General features: G+C 40.5%; 1 protein-coding gene across 1 annotated transcript; it reads left to right on the top strand.

Moving 5' to 3' along the window:
• Nucleotides 1-441: 441 nt before the first annotated feature.
• Nucleotides 442-16,529, top strand: IL22RA2 (interleukin 22 receptor subunit alpha 2). Its single transcript, XM_017829710.1, is given in 8 exon segments — nucleotides 442-10,322; nucleotides 10,652-10,755; nucleotides 10,757-10,847; nucleotides 11,816-11,966; nucleotides 12,794-12,972; nucleotides 14,241-14,410; nucleotides 14,845-15,023; nucleotides 16,097-16,529. Coding segments are annotated over 6 exon segments (771 nt in total). The 5' UTR covers nucleotides 442-10,322; nucleotides 10,652-10,731; the 3' UTR covers nucleotides 15,001-15,023; nucleotides 16,097-16,529.
• The last annotated feature ends 1,690 nt before the right edge of the window (nucleotides 16,530-18,219 follow it).

Here is an 18,219-nt window from a genome sequence, read left to right as displayed (position 1 = left end):
CAGGACAGCCCCAAGAATCACACCATGTGCCTTAGAGCATCGTCCAAATGCTTCTTGAACTCTGTCAGGCTTGGTGCTGTGACCACTTCCCTCAGGAGCCTGTTCCAGTGCCCAACCACTTCACCCTCTGGGTGAAGAACCCTTTCCTGATATCCAACCTAAACCTGCCCGAAACAGTATCATGCCATTCCCTTGGGTCCTGTCACTGGTCAGCACAGAGAAGAGATCAGTGCCTGCCCCTCCTCTTCCCCTCATGAGGAAGTTGTAACTGCGATGAGGCCTCCTCTCAGTCTCCTCCAGGCTGAACAGACCAAGTGACCTCAGCTGCTCTTTATACGGCTTCCCCTCAAGGCCCTTCACCATCTTTGTAGCCCTCCTTTGGACTCTTTCAGGATCATCACTTCGTAGATTTCAGTTAATTAGCAGGAGACGTTATCCTATGTAGCTTAAGTCCCGTGACTAAAAAAAACCTACCTGTTTTTAAAACTGCTGTTATTTGAGTATGGCTACATCCATTTGGATCACCTAAATACATTGCGTAACCATGTCACATTCTGGATAATTCTGGAATGTATTAGCATGCTGGCTGATCATTATTGGAAAAAAAAATCTAATGGGTAGTTGCACAAATTCTTCAGAAAATGTTTTCAAAATTCAAAAGCCTGTTTCTTCTAGGGCATATTTATCATGATTCTTGGAACAATATAATCCTTAAATAGAAATCAATAGGACTTCTTCCAAACATGTTTTCTAGTAGGTTGAAAATTATTACCATGTTTCCCCTTTTTATGATGTAACTCAGGAACTACACAAAATCACCTCCCTCTAAAGACAACAGAAAAATAATGTGGTAAGTTGTAGTTCATAAGCTATTGTCATCTGACAGCCTTCTGAATTCCGTAGTATAGAGATTGTAGTTTTGAAAACTGAAGGATAAGGATCTTATCTTTTTATATTTTTTTAATAATTAAAATCCATGTAATCCATTTATTTACCCTTAGTCAAGATTTGATAGGTATTTTCTATTTGTAGGATATGTTTACAGTAATTATTAATGGAGCTTAGTTCAGAACAAAAGGATGCTTTACAGACACAAGTTAGTCCATTTGTACAAAATTGTATCTTTGTTTTAAAAGATATTTCTATAGGATTATCGGAAGTGTTAACATGTTAGAACAGATGGTTTTGAAGGAAAACCAGTGTTGTAGTACTTCTGTCCTTATATTTCTCAGTGATATGAGTATTCTTAAGATGGAGTTAGCCTACACAGCAGTTTCTGGGCTTCTTCCATTCCTGCATATATCAGATATTGAGCACAATGGTACAAAAGATTTAAAGACAATAGCTATTTTTCACATCACTACCACAGGAAGGTAACAGATTGCTTAGCAGGATTTTGATAATTATAGGAAAAGCCAAATCAAGCATGTGAATTTTGTAGTTATGCTGTAATGGAAAACCCGACTCAAAAGACTTCGGTATTTGTTAGCTGGCTGTGATTTGTTTCTGCATTATATTCAAACATAGTGAGACTGCCTAGCAACTTTTTCAATGTCATGTTCTGGGTTGAGTTCCTAGAAGACAATGCTCAGTGACTTACTGCTTGGGATCCATTAATGTGTAGGTATCTCCATGGCAGAAGTGCAGAAAACAACTCTCTTGGTATTACAAGAAGGCTTTTTAAAAATCAGCATTAATTTGCATTTGAAACTACAACTGAACTGACCTTTCAGTTAATGATGTGGTTTGTATCTGAAGCTTCTAGCTGTCTATCTGCTAACGAGATGAGCAGCTGCGTCTTGTGCGGAGCTTGGAGTTGATGTAATTTCTTTCTGGGTTTGGAGGTTTGTTGATAAATATGAACTGTAATAAATACCTGAGGACTTTATAAATGTCGGGTAACTGTTTAACTTCGCTCAGAAGGGATAAATAGAAACTGTGAAGTTACCTTGGTTTTGGGAAGAAGTTTCTGATCAGACAGTTTGCTGAGTATCTTCTTTGCAACTGCTCAGAGTATTATATCTACTTGCAATTAGTAGTTTGTTTTCTTTCTGTCAGTCTTGCCCCCCCAAAAATATATTCATGTTCTCCAAGAAGGGCAGGAATTAGCTGTAGTTCCATTTGATATATCTGCCTCAAAGCCAAGATCCTGTCAGAAGCACGTAATTTCTTGGAAAATTAAATTTACATTCTTAGCAGTGCATGTGGAAACCCTGGTGCTGCTAGGAGCTAAGACTGAGCATCTTAGATTTGTGTGAACATAAGAGATCACTAGGTGTTCTACGTTCTGGAAGGTTCTCCTTTGCTGCCACACTGGAAGAGGAATGCAGATAGATGCATTTTAAAACCGAGTGACTGTCTCAGATTCTTTTCTCTTCCTCCTGCAATACGACTACATTGTACATTGTTCTCAATCTTTCAAGTCATATGTAGTCGTGTGTGAGTAAAACGACCCAGCCAGGAGCTAGGACATAATTAAGAACAACAGTGTTAAGATCAATAAGATGAATAAGAAATGACACAGAAATAAATCATAAACATACGGGAAAAATTTGGCATGGCAGATAGTCCTGTGTAATGGAAAGGCACTGTTATTTTGTAAGCTGAAAATGAAGGACAGTAACATGAGTGCTTTTTACTGTACCACATATATATATCTATACACATATGCACACAACTGACATTCTCTTGTAATATCACAAGGTTGAATGTATTTTTTAATGAAAATTCGTGAACTCTAATTACAAAAGCCCCTGAATTAGCACCATCCCTGCAGATCTGTCTTCTGTGTACTATGTACTTAACAAGTAGCCAATAGCACAGGAATAGTTTAGATGTTTAAATTGTTCAGGCCAGCTTACAGGTTTTATAATTGTGAAATAAAGTTCAAGAGTGCACAAAGCATGGGATTCTTTTATTAGCTGTGACTACCTGAAAATGTGAGGCCACAGTGGGACAAGGATGTCTTTCCAGGTCATTAAGCTCTCTTTCTCCCAGTCTTGTTTTCAGCAGTTGGTGGTAGTGGTATTGAGAGCCTAAAAACAGGGCAAGTGCCTCATAGTATCTCTGTTAGAATACAATCCAGCAGCTTGCAGGGTGAGGACTTCTTGGGACAAGGAAATTGGAATGTCTTTCTAGCTACAGCTAGTTAGCTTTGCTTTTGCAGTTCTGTAATACCAAGTACCTGAGCAATGTACGTGTAGTTGGGAAGCTGTCAGGGAGTATTTATCTGTGCATTTTCACCTAATTATGTTAGTTTATTTTAATAAATTAATATTCTTGTGATGAAGAGGTGAGCTTCTGGATATTTGTGCAGAGCACCTTGACATAGGATATGAAAGTGCCTAACATTTACACGTTCAAAAAACCTTAATATTCATGCCTTTTACAGACCTATCAGCTATTCAGTATGACACACTTAGAAAGTTTCACTACTTCAGACTTTTTCAGGTGATTTTTACTCTTGTCCTGACTGCTCAGCATTCCTCCCTTCCTCTCTCCTAAAGGCAGTTTGGGAAACAATATAATATAGGACTCCAAAATATCATATCCTATGTAAAAGAAATTGCATCACAAAAATTTGACCTAATGCTTGACAACATTTCTAAGAACTTCTTCAGTGCTTGTTCTTGAGTGGACATTGTAATTTTTTATCATTAGATCTGCAATTAACAGTGAGGTAATGTGGCAGTACTGCGTGCTGGCACAGAAGCATCAAATCTTCTGCTTTTATATGGTTTTCCACCTGAATCAGCAATGTAGTTTAAAAAAAATAATTTTTGTCAAATCTACTGACATCTGTGGAAACAAGACACTATGGAGGGTCCTGGTTGCCCAGAAGAGACATGCATATTTGTATGTAATGCTTCATTAGAAGATTGCAAGAAAAGAAAATTGCGTGAGAAGACCTGTTTTTCTCAGGGATAGGAGTAACCAGTTGCTCTGAAGTGATGCCATCTAAACAATTGAGTATTAATAAGTAAAAGATGTTGTACTTGATTCAAATTAATAGTTTCAGCATGCCTAAAAAAACCCCCAAAACCCAAAAAGCAAAAACACGCAACCAAAACAACAAACCAAATACAAAGCACCTTTCATCTCATGAAATAAATTACTTGCATAGATTTCTTCAGTGTTCTTTTTTTAATTTAGTCCTCTAACTATGAAGTCCTTGTTTATTAATACTCTATGTTCTCTAAATGGATGCAACCATTGGGCTGAAGTGTGTAATTGAAATGTTGTAAATACTGTACATTTGAAATTTTTGTATATGAAAATATAATCTCAAAAGAAGAATGTGTGTCATTGCCTCTTTGTTAGCTTTTGTTCTGAAGACTAAATCTGCTTTTGAAGATGGCTGAGTTCATGTTACTTATGTAGTGTATGCTTGAGCATTATTGAAAATCAAAGCACTGTTTGAGGGAGATGTGTGTGGCAAATATGTGTGCCTAATTAGATGTAGCCAGTTACTGTATTCTGTTTACCAGCTACATCATCAGCTTTGCGATTTCTTTTTTGCCCTTTGACAGTGTTGATGCAGCCTGCAGTAACTTCAGTCCAGTTCTGTTGCTTGAGCCTGGAGAGTCTCCTTATGTTCTATTTAAAAATTATGGACAAGGATTATGATTAAATGGTTGTACCATTTGAATGGATTAGTTGCTGCAGAGTGAGGAAAGCTGGCCTTCCTTGAAACTCTTACTAACAGAAATTTAAATGATCACAGAGGTCTTATTTGTGTCATGTTTTTATTTCTGCTGTCCAGCCACACCTTGAAAGAGGAAAAGCATTACAGACAGATAATGAGCGGGCAAACCAGGTGGTTCTGCCAGCCAGTTCACTATGTGTTTTGCAAAATTAATCCTGCAGTTGTCAAATATTTGCAATGTGCACAGTAGAATGTCAGGTCTGATCTGGCTTTTTCCTGTGCTGACATCATTTGAATAAGACAGACTCAGAAAGGCTGCTTAAACAACTTACAGCCCTTCAAAAATACCCTTCCACAGAGAGTAAATACAATCCTTTCAGATTGAAAATACAGAGTGAAAAGACTACAAATAAATACACTGTATTTTCTTTCTGGGTATGACTGTTTTGTGTTACGTTATGAGTGTTTTGTGGTGTATTTTGCAAATCAATAGCAGCTCATTTAATTATAGGAAGGGTGGAAGGCACGTGCAGTCCCATTCCAGAAGACAGGAACCATAAGTAGTGTTGTGTGCTTTCTCTTACGAGGTTTGGTAGAGTTGAGGCCTGTGATGACCTGCTTCAAATGTGATTAAATGTGAGATAAATTATAACAAGTAAGGAAGGGTTGCAAAAGCTTGCCTGAATGGCTAGAGGGCAGTGGTAGCAAGGAGGTAGAGAGCACCTTTGCCATTCCTCAGTCCCTTTTTCCATGTGGATTCATCCCAGGTACCAGTCTGGCCTTATATCAGCTTTTAGTATAGTACCAGTTCCTACCTGTCCCCGAAATCTGAATAGAAGTTGCCATAGAACACTGTGAATTTGGGTTGTGAAAGTACAAAGAATTACTTTATCTGTTGCTTCAGGGTGCACGGCAAAACTAGCAATTTTATTTGACATACACAAAACTTCATTTCCTCTAAGAAGAATATGGAACAAAGCTTTTTGTCATTAAGAATCACACGGTGATCAAAATTTTCTGGTTAAATGGTCACATTGCAGTAGACTCGAAACTAACACCTCTGAGAAGTGTGAAAACCAATTCCGCTAAGTATGGAGCGTTCTGTCCTGAAAACCTCAGCACGCTGATTCCTGAATGCTCAGGAACTATATCTACACAAGATCTGAAACACTGTATTTATTAAAAAAAAAAAAAAGGCTTGTAAAACTATAGTGTGTATATTCAATAGTAATTTGGAGATAGTGGTGGTAAAGACTTGTTAAAATAGACTTCTGGTCTAGAGTTTGTGCTCCTTGGATGATAGAGAGATGGTACTGAGAATTCAAAACACAACCACAGAACTGAGCCACAGGCTAGAACATGTGATGCTTAAAAACTTCTACCTGCAGAAGAGATGAGTGGAAGGCAAGGTTTTTTGTTTTTTATTTCTGGTGGTTTTTTCCCTTGGCCAGGGAAACCCCTAGAGCTTGGATCTTTCCAAGGTTTATTGCCCAGAGTGGCTACCAGAAGTTTTGATTACAGATGTGGAGACAGACACTCCAGTTCTTCCAGTCTTTTTCTCTGAATGCCTGCCTTCCAGCCTCTTGGCCTTCTTGTGCTGTGTGGTGACTCAGCCTGGTGCAGTCTGCGGACTAGACAGGACTGTGGTGATCAGGTGCAGAGATTTCCAACCACTGCCTACAAGATGAATGTGTGAGTCGTGTCCTACCCACACTACTGATGTTTCAGGAGTTGCCTCAGCTGCCTCTGGTGGCAGTGTGTCAGAGAGAGTGAGAATTTGCACTACCAGGCTTTGAGCCTTCCTTTCTTCAGTAGGTGGACCAAGAAATCATGAGCAATGTTTGTGTTGTACCTCTCCAGACTTATCTGGGGTTTCTATTGGCTGACTGAGCACCTGGTACCTTTCCTATACTATTAAGATTACTTAAGCAAACCCAACAAATTGTGGAATATTAATTCTACGTGTCTCCAAGTTAGTAGTTTTTTTTGTCTGCAGATAATTTGGTGAGGGATCCACAATGTAAAGTGGGTCTTTTCTCAATGTCTTAAACAAACTACAGCACTCCTTATGGGTAGAAAAAATATAATCATATGGCTTTGCAAATGAGGAAAAACTGACAATTTTTTAAGGGAACCTGTCATTTAAATAAAATGTTTTGAGCTATTGTGGGGTTTCATATTAATTTCAGTTCCTAATAAATGTTGATGTTGACTACTAACTTCCTGGTGCAATTCAGTGTCTTGCACATTCTTAAATAAATACTTCATGTGCAAATAATGACTTGCTATTTGCAAGCCTTCAGCAGATCTTCATCTTTGATATGTTCAAATGTCTTACTATCTAGGTGCAGCTACAGCATTGGGAATTTCTAACTGTAGTCTTTAAGATGTTGACCCAAGCCCTTTAACAGTGAGTGCTGAAGACGTTGTACCTGTGGCAGAAAGCAGGGAAAGCACGCACTGTGCAGTGAAAGTCTACCTCTCTTCCTCAGAAACTTCTCTATCAGAGCTCATGTGATGCAATGCCTCTTCCTTAAAGAGCAGGGAAGAAAAATGTGAAAAGTCCCTCCTGCCTGACTGTGGGTGTTTACTTTCTTTTTTTTCTTGTGTGTAGTGTAGAGATTCATTTTCCCTGTCCCCACTGAGCTGGTGAAGCCCTGCTGCACCTGACACACCAGAAGAGGCTGAGGGAGCTGGATCCCTTCAGCCAGGAGAGGTGGCACTCAGGAGAGATCTAACTGCAGTAGCCAATTATAACAAATATTTGCAGAAATGAGGGATTTTTCTCTGAGGCCCCAAGTAAAAACACAAAAACCAGCTGTCATAAATTGCAGCAGGGGAATCCCACTTGGATATGCAGGAGGAAACTCACACTGAAAGTGATTAAGTATAGGATAAATTTGCCATTAGCCCTGTGCTGAGCATTAGGCTGGACTGAAAGACCTCCAGAGTCCCGTCCTAAGACAGGTTTTCCTGTGAGTCCACACTGGCTGTTTAGAAAAGACTGAAAACTCTGGCTCCAATTGTGAGTAGTCTTTAGGTCCAGAGCAATGTGAACTACTCATTTTTTTAATTTTTGTGTGAAATGCTACACGAGAGAGACTTGCCTGGCCTCTGCCAGTTACTAGAAGTATTTTCTGTATGCTTTGGGAATTTCTCCCCTTTCTTCATCCTCCCGCACACTCATTCAGGTATGTAAGGAAAACCCACCCTCATATCCACTGCAAATATCAGAGACTCACAGCCAAAGGTCATGCTACAGTAACAGTTTCAGGGTTAAATTGTCTACTCTTATGTGTGGAAAATAACTCATTCAAGGGAAAAAGAAAGAAAAGGAATAACCAAGGAGATGGTGCCATGAAGTGGGATGAATCAAGCAACTTTCAGCAAGAATGTACTTGGGAAATGTACCTGTGAATGTACTTGTACTTTACCTCTGTGTAGCAATAGTTTGTCCTCAAGAGAAAAAAAGCTGTTTTCCCAGCATTCTGATAGGTTTCAATTCCAGGAATGGAAAAGATCCTCATGCCCAGAGTTCTATACTGGTTCACAAAAATATCAGTTCTGCTGTTTCACAGTAGTTTGTATCAAAACGGTGCTTCGGTGTGTAAGCTAGGATGAGCTAATAGCATAACTACTTATGTGGATTCTGCTGGAGAAAGTAATGTATATTGACTTTTCATTTCTTCATAAAGTTCAGAGCACCCTTAATATTGTTTTTAAAAATTCTTGTATTTTAAATGGCATTGCAGTGCACATCATCCTGTAGTGTTCCTCAATTTTTTTTAAAATGTACTATATACATATTCTGTGAAACTCGAGACATATGTGTCTGTACGTATCTATATGTGTGTGTGTAGCTGGTCCTTCTTTGACTGCAGTAATTTTTATCACAGAAAGCCCTGAAGCAGCATGACTGAAGCTGATGAGTAGCACAACATTACAGATGCTGATAACCTGCTATAACAATAACAACGAAATTTATATAAAGAGTTACCAATTAATGCAGAAAGCTGAGCCCAATTGCAGATAAAACACTATCAGAGTGCAATACGCATGAAACCATGAGTTTTTCCATGTGACAGGTGTTTCTTGCCCCATTTCACCACGTGGCAGAGCAGTTTTTTTCTGAGCAAAACCCACCGGCGCCAGGCAGGCTGGCCCTGAGTTCTGCATTCGTAGGAGGAACCACCATCAAAAGCAATTTTGGCAAAGGTCCACACTTCAGCTCCTGGCAATGAGCTGTTACGTGGGGTATGGGAAGGTGTGTTGGGAAGGAGTAAACAAATACGTGATCTGTGACTAAACTTTGATGACCTTTCAGTCTAGTGATTGGTTTGTAAAAGTTCCCTATTCCCGCACTTGAGCTCATATAACATGACGAAATACTGATTGCATTTGGTGTGGGGAACTACTTAAAGGTCACTGAATTTTGAAAATGTGTTTGGGAAATGGATAGATAAAAAATTTACAGCCAGGGTAGACTTTCTGCTTTCTGCCTTCATTTTGGTAGGTGTTTTTTCACTTCATTTCTTCTCAATTCTTTAATTCCCTTAATTGGTTTGAGTAATTAATTATTCAAAGCTGCACAGTTAGCATTTTAGTATATCTGCTGCAGATTTAGTGCTTGTATAATGAGGTATAGGTGATCAGCTGAACTGAGAGCCTGTGCCCATCTGTCTGACCAAGGTCAGCTTCTTGATTAGATATTGTCCAGTTTGCTGAATATAACTGGTTGCTTTTAAATAAAGAATATCTTCATTTGAACCAGAACTTGCACTTTTTCAACCTGACAAGTGTTTTGCCTCCACCTTTTCCCAAAGCAAAGATGATTCTCTGACAATTTTTTTTTGTCTGCAGACAGATGGTCTTCACATCCATTACTCCTTTGGTGGAAGTTGTTACATAGTGCTGCGTTAAGTCATACAAAATTTGCATTTTTCTCTTATTGCTTGTCATCTTGAGTTTGCAAAAAGAGAATCCTGACCTTTGCCTAGTTGTACTAGTGCATGAGCAGCGAAGCACTGGTGGGTGTCAGCATCGGGGAGTTTTCTGAGGGAAGCATGAGGGGCAAGGCCAGGCAGGAGGGCCAGCAAGCTCCCAGCTGCCTCCAGTAGCACCACATCCACCACCAGCAACCGACTTGGCTGAGTTTTCCATACGTCCCAGGAGCACAAAACTCCTCTCCCACCAGGCAGGAATGCACGTGGCATTAAAGCACTAGTAAGCACAAAGTGAGATTTTTTTTTTGCCTGGGAGCCTTGGCATCTCCAGCCCTGGGGTCAAGCTTGTAGGGATGCACATATTGGGAAGACAGGATTCAGATGACAGCACTGACAAATGCCAATATTTGTGCAGGCAGTGTTGCAGCGCACCTGCACCAGTTGGGGCATATGACTGGCAGTCTGAAAGTCCAACCAGAGAGGCACTTTGGCCCAGTGGGCTGGGCTTACCTTCTCATTCCCTGGTAGGAGGCTGGTAGTCTCGCAGCCTCCCATCATCTGTCCAGGAGCCTGTGTGGTGTGAACGTGCTGCCCAACAGCCAGCAGGAATTTCACAGCCCCTCATTCTTCTAATTGTACACTCCTAGATGATGTCCTGCTGTGAACACACCTGCAAACTCTGTCTCTTGCATTTGACCCAGAGATAGTCCATCAAACCAGAGGACAACCCTCAGGTAGGTCTTTTATATGTTTGCAGCAAAGTTTCTTGTGTTCTTCAGCTGTGAGCAACTAGTGAGCTGAAATAATAAAATAAATAATAACTAACTAACTAAATAAATAAATAATTTAATCGATAAAAAGGATGGCAAGCAAGCAAGCTTCTGTGATAAATTTATGGGATAAAACAATACTGACAGACATCATTTGGGAATTAGTGTCTTTAAAAAAGGACCTTATTTATGATGGTTTGCTTCATAATTAGTTCCAAACCTCAGTGTGACCACAGCTGCCAAGTAAGAACAATTGCTCATTTTTAATTTAGAGCAACTCATATGTTTTCCAGCTAAATTAAACCAAAACGGGGAATTTGGAAAACTACTGAGGGGAAGTCTGGAGTGGTTAACAATTACTTCCTCATAAGACATGCCCAAGAGGAAGAGAGGTGCTTTTCAGTCATGGAGCTGCTCTTCTAAGCATGAGGAGGATCATGCTTTCCTTCCTCTGCTTACTGATGCACCTGCTTCAGGATGAGATAACTTGTAAGTAAGGGCTTTTCGCTCTTTTCCTATGTGGGGAGGGGGGAGGGGGCAGGGGGCAGGTCCTGTTTTTTAATCTCTGGATGAGTCAAGAAATCTCTGGATCTTTTGCTGGGTTTTAAAAGTCTGGTCACTTTCAAATTAGTCTGTTATTTTATCTTTCAAGGTTCTGAAATACAGATAAAACAAGCATGTTACCCGTTAGATTTTTTCGTGGCTGTATTACCAGTTTCAGTTCAGCCAGTACAAGTCTTACCAGATTTTGTGATATGCCAGGGAAAAATCTGCTGTCATCTAGGTTGCAAAACCCAGAAAAATACTAGGATTTGGATGTTTCAGAGAGGTTTTTAACTGATTCTGTCAGTAATATTGCAGCTTGAAAACAGATGACCTTAAAAACTGTCAGACAGCTTTTCCAGTAGTGCAGACAGGAAAAGCAGTGAATCTCAGGTTATTGTTTTTTAGGCAAGAGCTGGTAAACGCAACTGTGGCAACAGTTAAAAGAGCTATAATCTCTTCAGGTTAAAGCTGAACACAGAGGAAAGAGCATTTGACTTTTAACTACTGAATGGGCTGCTTACTGCAGACTCTGTGAATAGATCCAAAGGATTTGTTTCCTGGGATGTGCATGAGGCATCTTAGACAGCAGTTAACTCACTAAGGAAAAAAACCCACAAAAATTTAAAAAAACACAACCAACCGACAAACAAAAAAAAAACCACCAACAAAAAAAACCCCACCCAGACAGTCCACATAAAAGTGTTCCTTTCATAGTACTAAATGTGCTTGTTCTGTAACTACTAGATCTCATTACTTGGAACGTTTTGATCGTGACATCTAGGAGATTTAATTTCCCTCTGTGGTCTGCTAGTCACGAAACCAAATGGTCTATGGCAATACCCCCGTGATTTCAATACAGAGGAGCGTGTCTGGGACAAACACGTTATGTTATCATTCCATATTATTTGCAGCACTTTTACTTACGGAAAACCAAGACCTGCAAGACTCGATTAAGCCGCAGAAGGTAGAGTTTCGTTCGTTAAACTTCAACAGCACTTTGCATTGGCAGCCTGGGTGGGCCAGAGAGGCAAGAGACACACTCTACTTTGTGCAGTATAAAGTGTAAGTACCGGGGGAACTCCAGCCTCCCACTGTGCCAGGGCCTATCCCTGCTGGCCACATCAAAAGGATTTCTCAGGTGACATGGGATATTCTCCTCATACCTGGGGAACAGCCATGTCCCGCTTGGCTGCCAGCTCTCAGTTGTCACTGCACTTATCAATTAATATCCCATAAGGTGCAGCCAAGCAGCGTGAGGCAGACAAGGAACAAGCACCTCCAGCACTATGCTCTGTATCCTCATTGCACCACAGAGCTGAAGAAAAATGTAGGTTGCAGGGGACCTCTGAAGGTCACTGGGTCCAACAGCCTGCCGGAAGCATGTCTGGCTAGGTGAAGTTCTTCTGCAATAGAACATTAAAGGTATTTCAGTGGCCCATCTTGCCCACGACAGTGTCTCAGGGTGCCTTGGATGGCAAGCTTGAGGCAACACTAGGGGCTGGTCCTCAGGGTCTGCTCCCATCCCTGGTGCACCTGGTGAGTGCCTGAAATCATCATTGCCCTTGAAAAATTACCTGGTGAAATCTGGCATTCTGCTCATTGTTGAACACGCTGGCTAAGCCAAAGCTTGCCTGCCTCTTCCACAGAACAAGTAAGAGGTGGCTTCCTACAGGGCTGGTGACCCATGTCTCTGCTTTAAGTATCTTTCAGAAAAAATGAAAACCCGTAGCTCCCAAATGCCCATGAAATCAACCTTCTCTGTCATCAAATTGAAAGCAGTAAATTCCCACCGGTGTCAGTGACACTGAAGTAAAACAGAGGGCTAACAATCTGCATGGACCCAGTTGGTGATAGCTAAAGTTTACATCCTTCCTTCTCTTTCTCCATAGTTATGGGCAGACCACATGGCAAAACAAAGATGACTGCTGGGGAATTCAAAGCCATGTCTGTGACCTAACACATGAGACCTCTGACATCCGGGAGCCTTACTATGGAAGAGTGAAAGCCGCATTGGCTGGTGTCTATTCCAACTGGAGCCTCAGCTGCAGATTCACTCCCTGGCGAGAAAGTAAGTGCAAACATATGGGTCTCTCAGAAAGGAATTTGATCTTCTAAGGCATGGAATGCATAATTTCTGCTCACAATTTGCAAGCATCCTTTTCTAGCTACAAAGCTGTACGTAAAGAAGTTTTAAGTCAATTGCTCCCAGGTGAAGTGTTATACTAAAATAATTTTTCCCACACTTGAAAGCCAACCAATTATGGCTAAATGGGCACTTACCAATAGTTAGGAGATCAAAAGTGCCCAGTTCCCTTTAATTCACATTGCCCTCTTCCTCAGGGCATGGAACTACATTAATTATTTTCAGCTGGTTTTCAAGCTGCTAGAAGGACAGGACACAAGATGGAAAAAAGGAAACATTCCCGTCTTGGGGCAAAAAGAGAGCTGAGTGCTGTGTGACCACTATTCTCCTCACATTTATGTGTTTTCCTCACTTCAGCAAAGGACATAGAACAGACATGTGCCAAGCTTTTAGTTAGTTCTGTCATTATAATGCCATAGGATGTTAGAAATGGAGGACTGTCTAAACACTGAACAGTACCAGTCTACCTACCCAAAAGTTCCCTATGAATTAACCAATTTTCCCTCACTGGTCAATGCAAAATTGAATTGTCAACGTGAGTGACTTCACAGCTCTGCAGTGCAAACTACCTTGAGCCTCCTGCACAAATGAAACCACAAGCTTTGATATAAAGCAGTACCTTGCAGCAGCAATAGCCCATCTTGTCCTGTGCCACCTCCTCCTCCTAAAGAGATGTATGGGGCAGCTGCTGCCCTGTCTCCCCACATTTCTGGGGCTGCACACACAGGTATGCAGGCACTATCTTGAACCCTTAGCTGTGTTTAACCAAGTAGATTGCAAAAAATTTTAACGTGATGATGGAAACTGCATTCTTGGCATAACTGAAATGATTCAAATGGATATTTTATGCAGTCCAAGCGCACAGACAAATATGAGGGAAAAAGAAAATCAGGACAAAGAATCCAAAGCGTTTTGCTTGACTAGGCAGCACACAGCAACATGCAGCTCTAAGAGACTTCAAAAAGTTTGGTTCAAAGTTAGATTTACAAACACAGGAAATGCCACCCCTGAAATAGCAATAACCAAGCAATAACCACCAAGAAGGAAGAATTTATAAAGTGACTCTTTAACAGTAAATACAGAATAATATATTGTTGGTAATATGACCATTTGTTGAATGGATTCAAATTGCATTCTATGAAATATTATTAATAAACTAGAGTTGTGTTTATAGCTTTGGGTTTTTTTCTTAGCTATGATAGGACCTCCAATAGTAACTGTGGTTCATAGCAACAAATCCATTGTAGTAAAGCTCCAGCCTCCCCGTTCTCCATATAAAAGGAAGAAAGGCAGCAAGATACCAATGACAAATTATTATGATCTGGTGTATCAAGTCTTCATAATTAACAACTTGCTAGATGAGGTAAGTGTATATTCAAATATGAACCCTTTACCATTGAAAAGCCAGGAAAGTATGGGCACACCATTCTTGTTTTACAGCTGAAATAGTCTTCTGGGATTGTGAGAGCATTGATGACTGCACAGGCATTTGTAAACAATGTAGGCTTATTTTTCAAGAATAAAATTTGTTTGAGCTGAATTGTAAATCCTCCCTGTATTATTTGTCATCAACTTAGTATTTCATACTCTAAGATATATATTAAAAAATTGAGACAGGAGGGGAATTTGAGGGGAGAGGCAGAATTTTCTTTTAAAATCATACATAAATTATTAATGCTGTGGACTTTGTGTAAGTCCACATGCTGTTCTACACCCTCTGTTGTTAAACTTTACTCACAAATACATTTGCTAGAGAAATGTGCTTGACTGGCTCTTTTTTCTCCACCGTGTGTGAAGCAACACAAAGTCCTGGTGTATGAAGGAAAAGACAAGGTTATTAAGATAGAAGATTTGAGGCCTGGAGTCAGCTACTGCATCGTGGCTAAAACCTACATGCCCATACTGGACCGCAGCAGTGCCTACAGCAGCAGGCAATGCACTGTGCTGCACTGACAGGGCTGGCGCCTCCGCGACAGGTAAGTCACCAGCTGAAACTGGAGATGACTCTGGAAGTCAAGATCACAAAGGCAGATGCTCTCCAAAAGGAGAAAATAAAGTGTGGCATAGAAACTGCCATCCCTTATGACAATATTAGCTATAATTCTTACATAATCTCGGTTAGTTGCACACCAGGTAAGAATGATAAGGCCAAGGAGGTTAGAAGAATGGGATAGAAAATTATTTGCATGCTGGCACTGTCCTCAAAATTATCTCCGTGCCTTTCTTTAAACAGTTATAAATAGTATTACTTTCATTTTTTTTTCTGTCAAGTAAGAATTAATTAGGAAAATGAGTTACCTCCAACTTTTTTAACATGCAGTTCTCCTGCAAGCTCTGCATCTCAATTCTGTTCAGGAATTGATCTGATGGATTAATTAAAATATGCCTGTCCCCTTTTTGTAGCCACTCTTCAGTGTAATTTTTTTAAAAATAAATCAGTTATCAAATTTCCTAAGTTCCTGTGGGCCAAAATGCAAGAGTTAGCTCCATTAGCTGGTCTGAAAATTTGTTTTTTTACTTACCTCAATCACTAGACTATCTTCAAGTATTATATGCCCAGCAAAGAGATTTACCATCAATCCTGCCTTGCAGGTGCAAAGGCATGGAGTGTACAAAGACTTAGCCCACAGCTGACTTCACTGGAATTGGCCTTAGCAAGCTCATATCTGGGCCCTTTCTAGGGGGAAACTGAAAAAGCGTCAGTTTGAACCTGGGCTTCTGTTCTACCCTAATTGTTATACCCTAACTATAAAAGTTTTCCTTTCTTCAGCTTCATAATATGATGCATAACACTGATCTCTCTTGAGTCTTGGTCAGTGGATTTAGGCTAAGGAGGGAGCCCATTTCCAGGGGACATTCCTGCAGTTTTGCTCACCTTCCCAGTACTGTAAAGAGCTGGAAGTTCAGGTTAGAGCTGGACTTCCAAACAACCTGCAGAGGTGCAGGAGGAATGCAGGAGAATGGCATGTGTTCAGTGTCAGTTCAGTTTAATACCACCCAGCTTAAATGCGCACTCCAGCAGCAATTATCTTTCTCTTCCCAATTACAGGGATAACGGCAGAAGACGCTTTCCATCACAGATCCAGCTGTAAATCAACGTCTGTTGTCTATGTCTGGAATACATACTTGGACACTTTTTAAACTAACCTTTGCTGCATTAAATTATTTGATTCCTCACAATCATTTTATGCTACGTGAAGGTCAAGGATTGTTTGTATGTCCTGTATTACAATTTATGATGGTATATATTTGCATTTTCAAAGGAAACAGTCTTGTAATATAAAAGAAAAAAACATGCAAAAAGCATTTGTGGAAATATCCTTAAGATTCCTTCTGGCGTTTTTCTATTTTAAGCCTTGAAATTAAAATACAATTTATAAAATAGAAGTTTCAGATATTTTATGTCTTCTAGAACTACGGCTGCAACAGAATATGTAAAAAATGTCCTCTCTTTAAAATAAGAAATGTACAGTACAGGAGTACGCCCATGCTCACAGTGTCTTCCTAGTACCCTCAACATGACATTTCTGTCAGTGAAAACAGTATGTGATTAGTCAGGAACTCATTTAAACGAAAACAGGAAAGATCCTTTCTTTCACTTGATGAAAGACAATTAAAAGGAAGAGACTCTCAGCAAGTTTGCTGATGATACAAAACTGGGGGGACTGGTTGATACACCTGAAGGTTGTGCTGCCATTCAGTGGGACCTTGATAGGATGGAAAATTGGACAGAGAAACCTAATGAGGTTCAACAAGGGCAGGTGTAGGGAACTGCACCTGGGGAGGAATAACCAGTACAGGTTGGGGGCTGACCTACTAGAGATCAGCTCTGCTGAGAAGGACCTGGGAGTATTGGTGGATGACAGGTTGACCATGAGCCAGCAGTGTGCCCTTGTGGCCAGGAGGGCCAATGGTATCCCAGGGTGCATCGGGAAGAGTGTGGCCAGCAAGTTGAGGGAGGTGATCCTCCCTCTCTACTCAGCCCTAGTAAGGCCCCATCTGGAGTAGTTTGTCCAGTTCTGGGCTCCTCAGTATAAGAAAGACAAGGAGCTGCTGGAGATGGTCCAGCGGAGAGCCATAAAGATGATTAGGGATCTGGAGCATCTCTGGAGGAGAGACTGAGGGAGCTGGGCCTGTTTAGCCTAGAGAAGAGAACACTGAGAGGGGATCTTATCAATGCATATAAATGTCTCAAAGGCAGGTACCACGAGGACAATGACAATATTAGTACTTAACTACATTCTCTTACTGCAGATGAAATGAGAGGAGGAGAGATTGGAGCAGACACAAAAGGGCAAAGCAAGCCCTGGGAATACTGGAGCTCCCTGCTACATAATCACTATCTACTTTTCCCTTAAATCACATACACAAAGGTGAATCGATTCAGTTTAAGTAACTGAGCTTGAGTTCTCTTAAGCCAAAGCATTTTTCATGGTCTGTCACTAACACCTCAGCTGGAGGCATCACAGCTGACAACTGCATGAGGGTGCTGGCAGTAGGTGTTTGGGAAGAGGCTGTGCTTAAGGAAGTGAATGCTCATCATACTTGCCTTTACCAAAATGAAAGAGGTCATTCCATAAATAAATATTTCCACCACCTGATTTTAATACATTATAAATTTGAATGACTAAGTTTGCAGACATCTAGCCATGTCCATATATCTAGTCCATAACCCCAGGTTTCTTTCACCACACTTCCTCTTTTCACTCCTTTCCCAGTTCTTCCAGTTGCTTTCCCCACTCATATCCCACAGTTTCTTTATTTAGGTAAGTTTTTTTAGGACATGAGTCTTATTAAATCTCTGTACAATACCTAGCACCAAGACAAGCCTCAGATCAAGCACTGCCCTGCTGCCCCTCTTGCACTGGCCAGAACAACAAAACTGATCAGGCAAACTATTAAGAAATAGCCTGTCTTACATTTCAGCAGTGGTGACTTCATTCATTTGTGCATCATCACAGCCTGAAAATAATATCTGTAGTAATTCAAGTTCTTTCCTTAGTGCAGCTCATGTTGCCACTGTTACACAAAGACAAAGTGTTGTTAAGGTAACATCTACTAACCCTAGCCAGAGAAGACAATGCCAAATACTGTACCTTTGTCAGATGCAGAGGGTGAAACTTTTAAAGAAAACATTAAAAAAAAAAAAAAAAAAAAAAAAAAAAAAAAAAA

The sequence above is a fragment of the Lepidothrix coronata genome, unplaced genomic scaffold, assembly GCF_001604755.1.
Source record: "Lepidothrix coronata isolate B3197 unplaced genomic scaffold, Lepidothrix_coronata-1.0 Scaffold167, whole genome shotgun sequence".
NCBI classification, from domain to species: Eukaryota; Metazoa; Chordata; class Aves; order Passeriformes; family Pipridae; genus Lepidothrix; species Lepidothrix coronata.
This window is presented reverse-complemented; position numbering and strand designations above follow the sequence as displayed.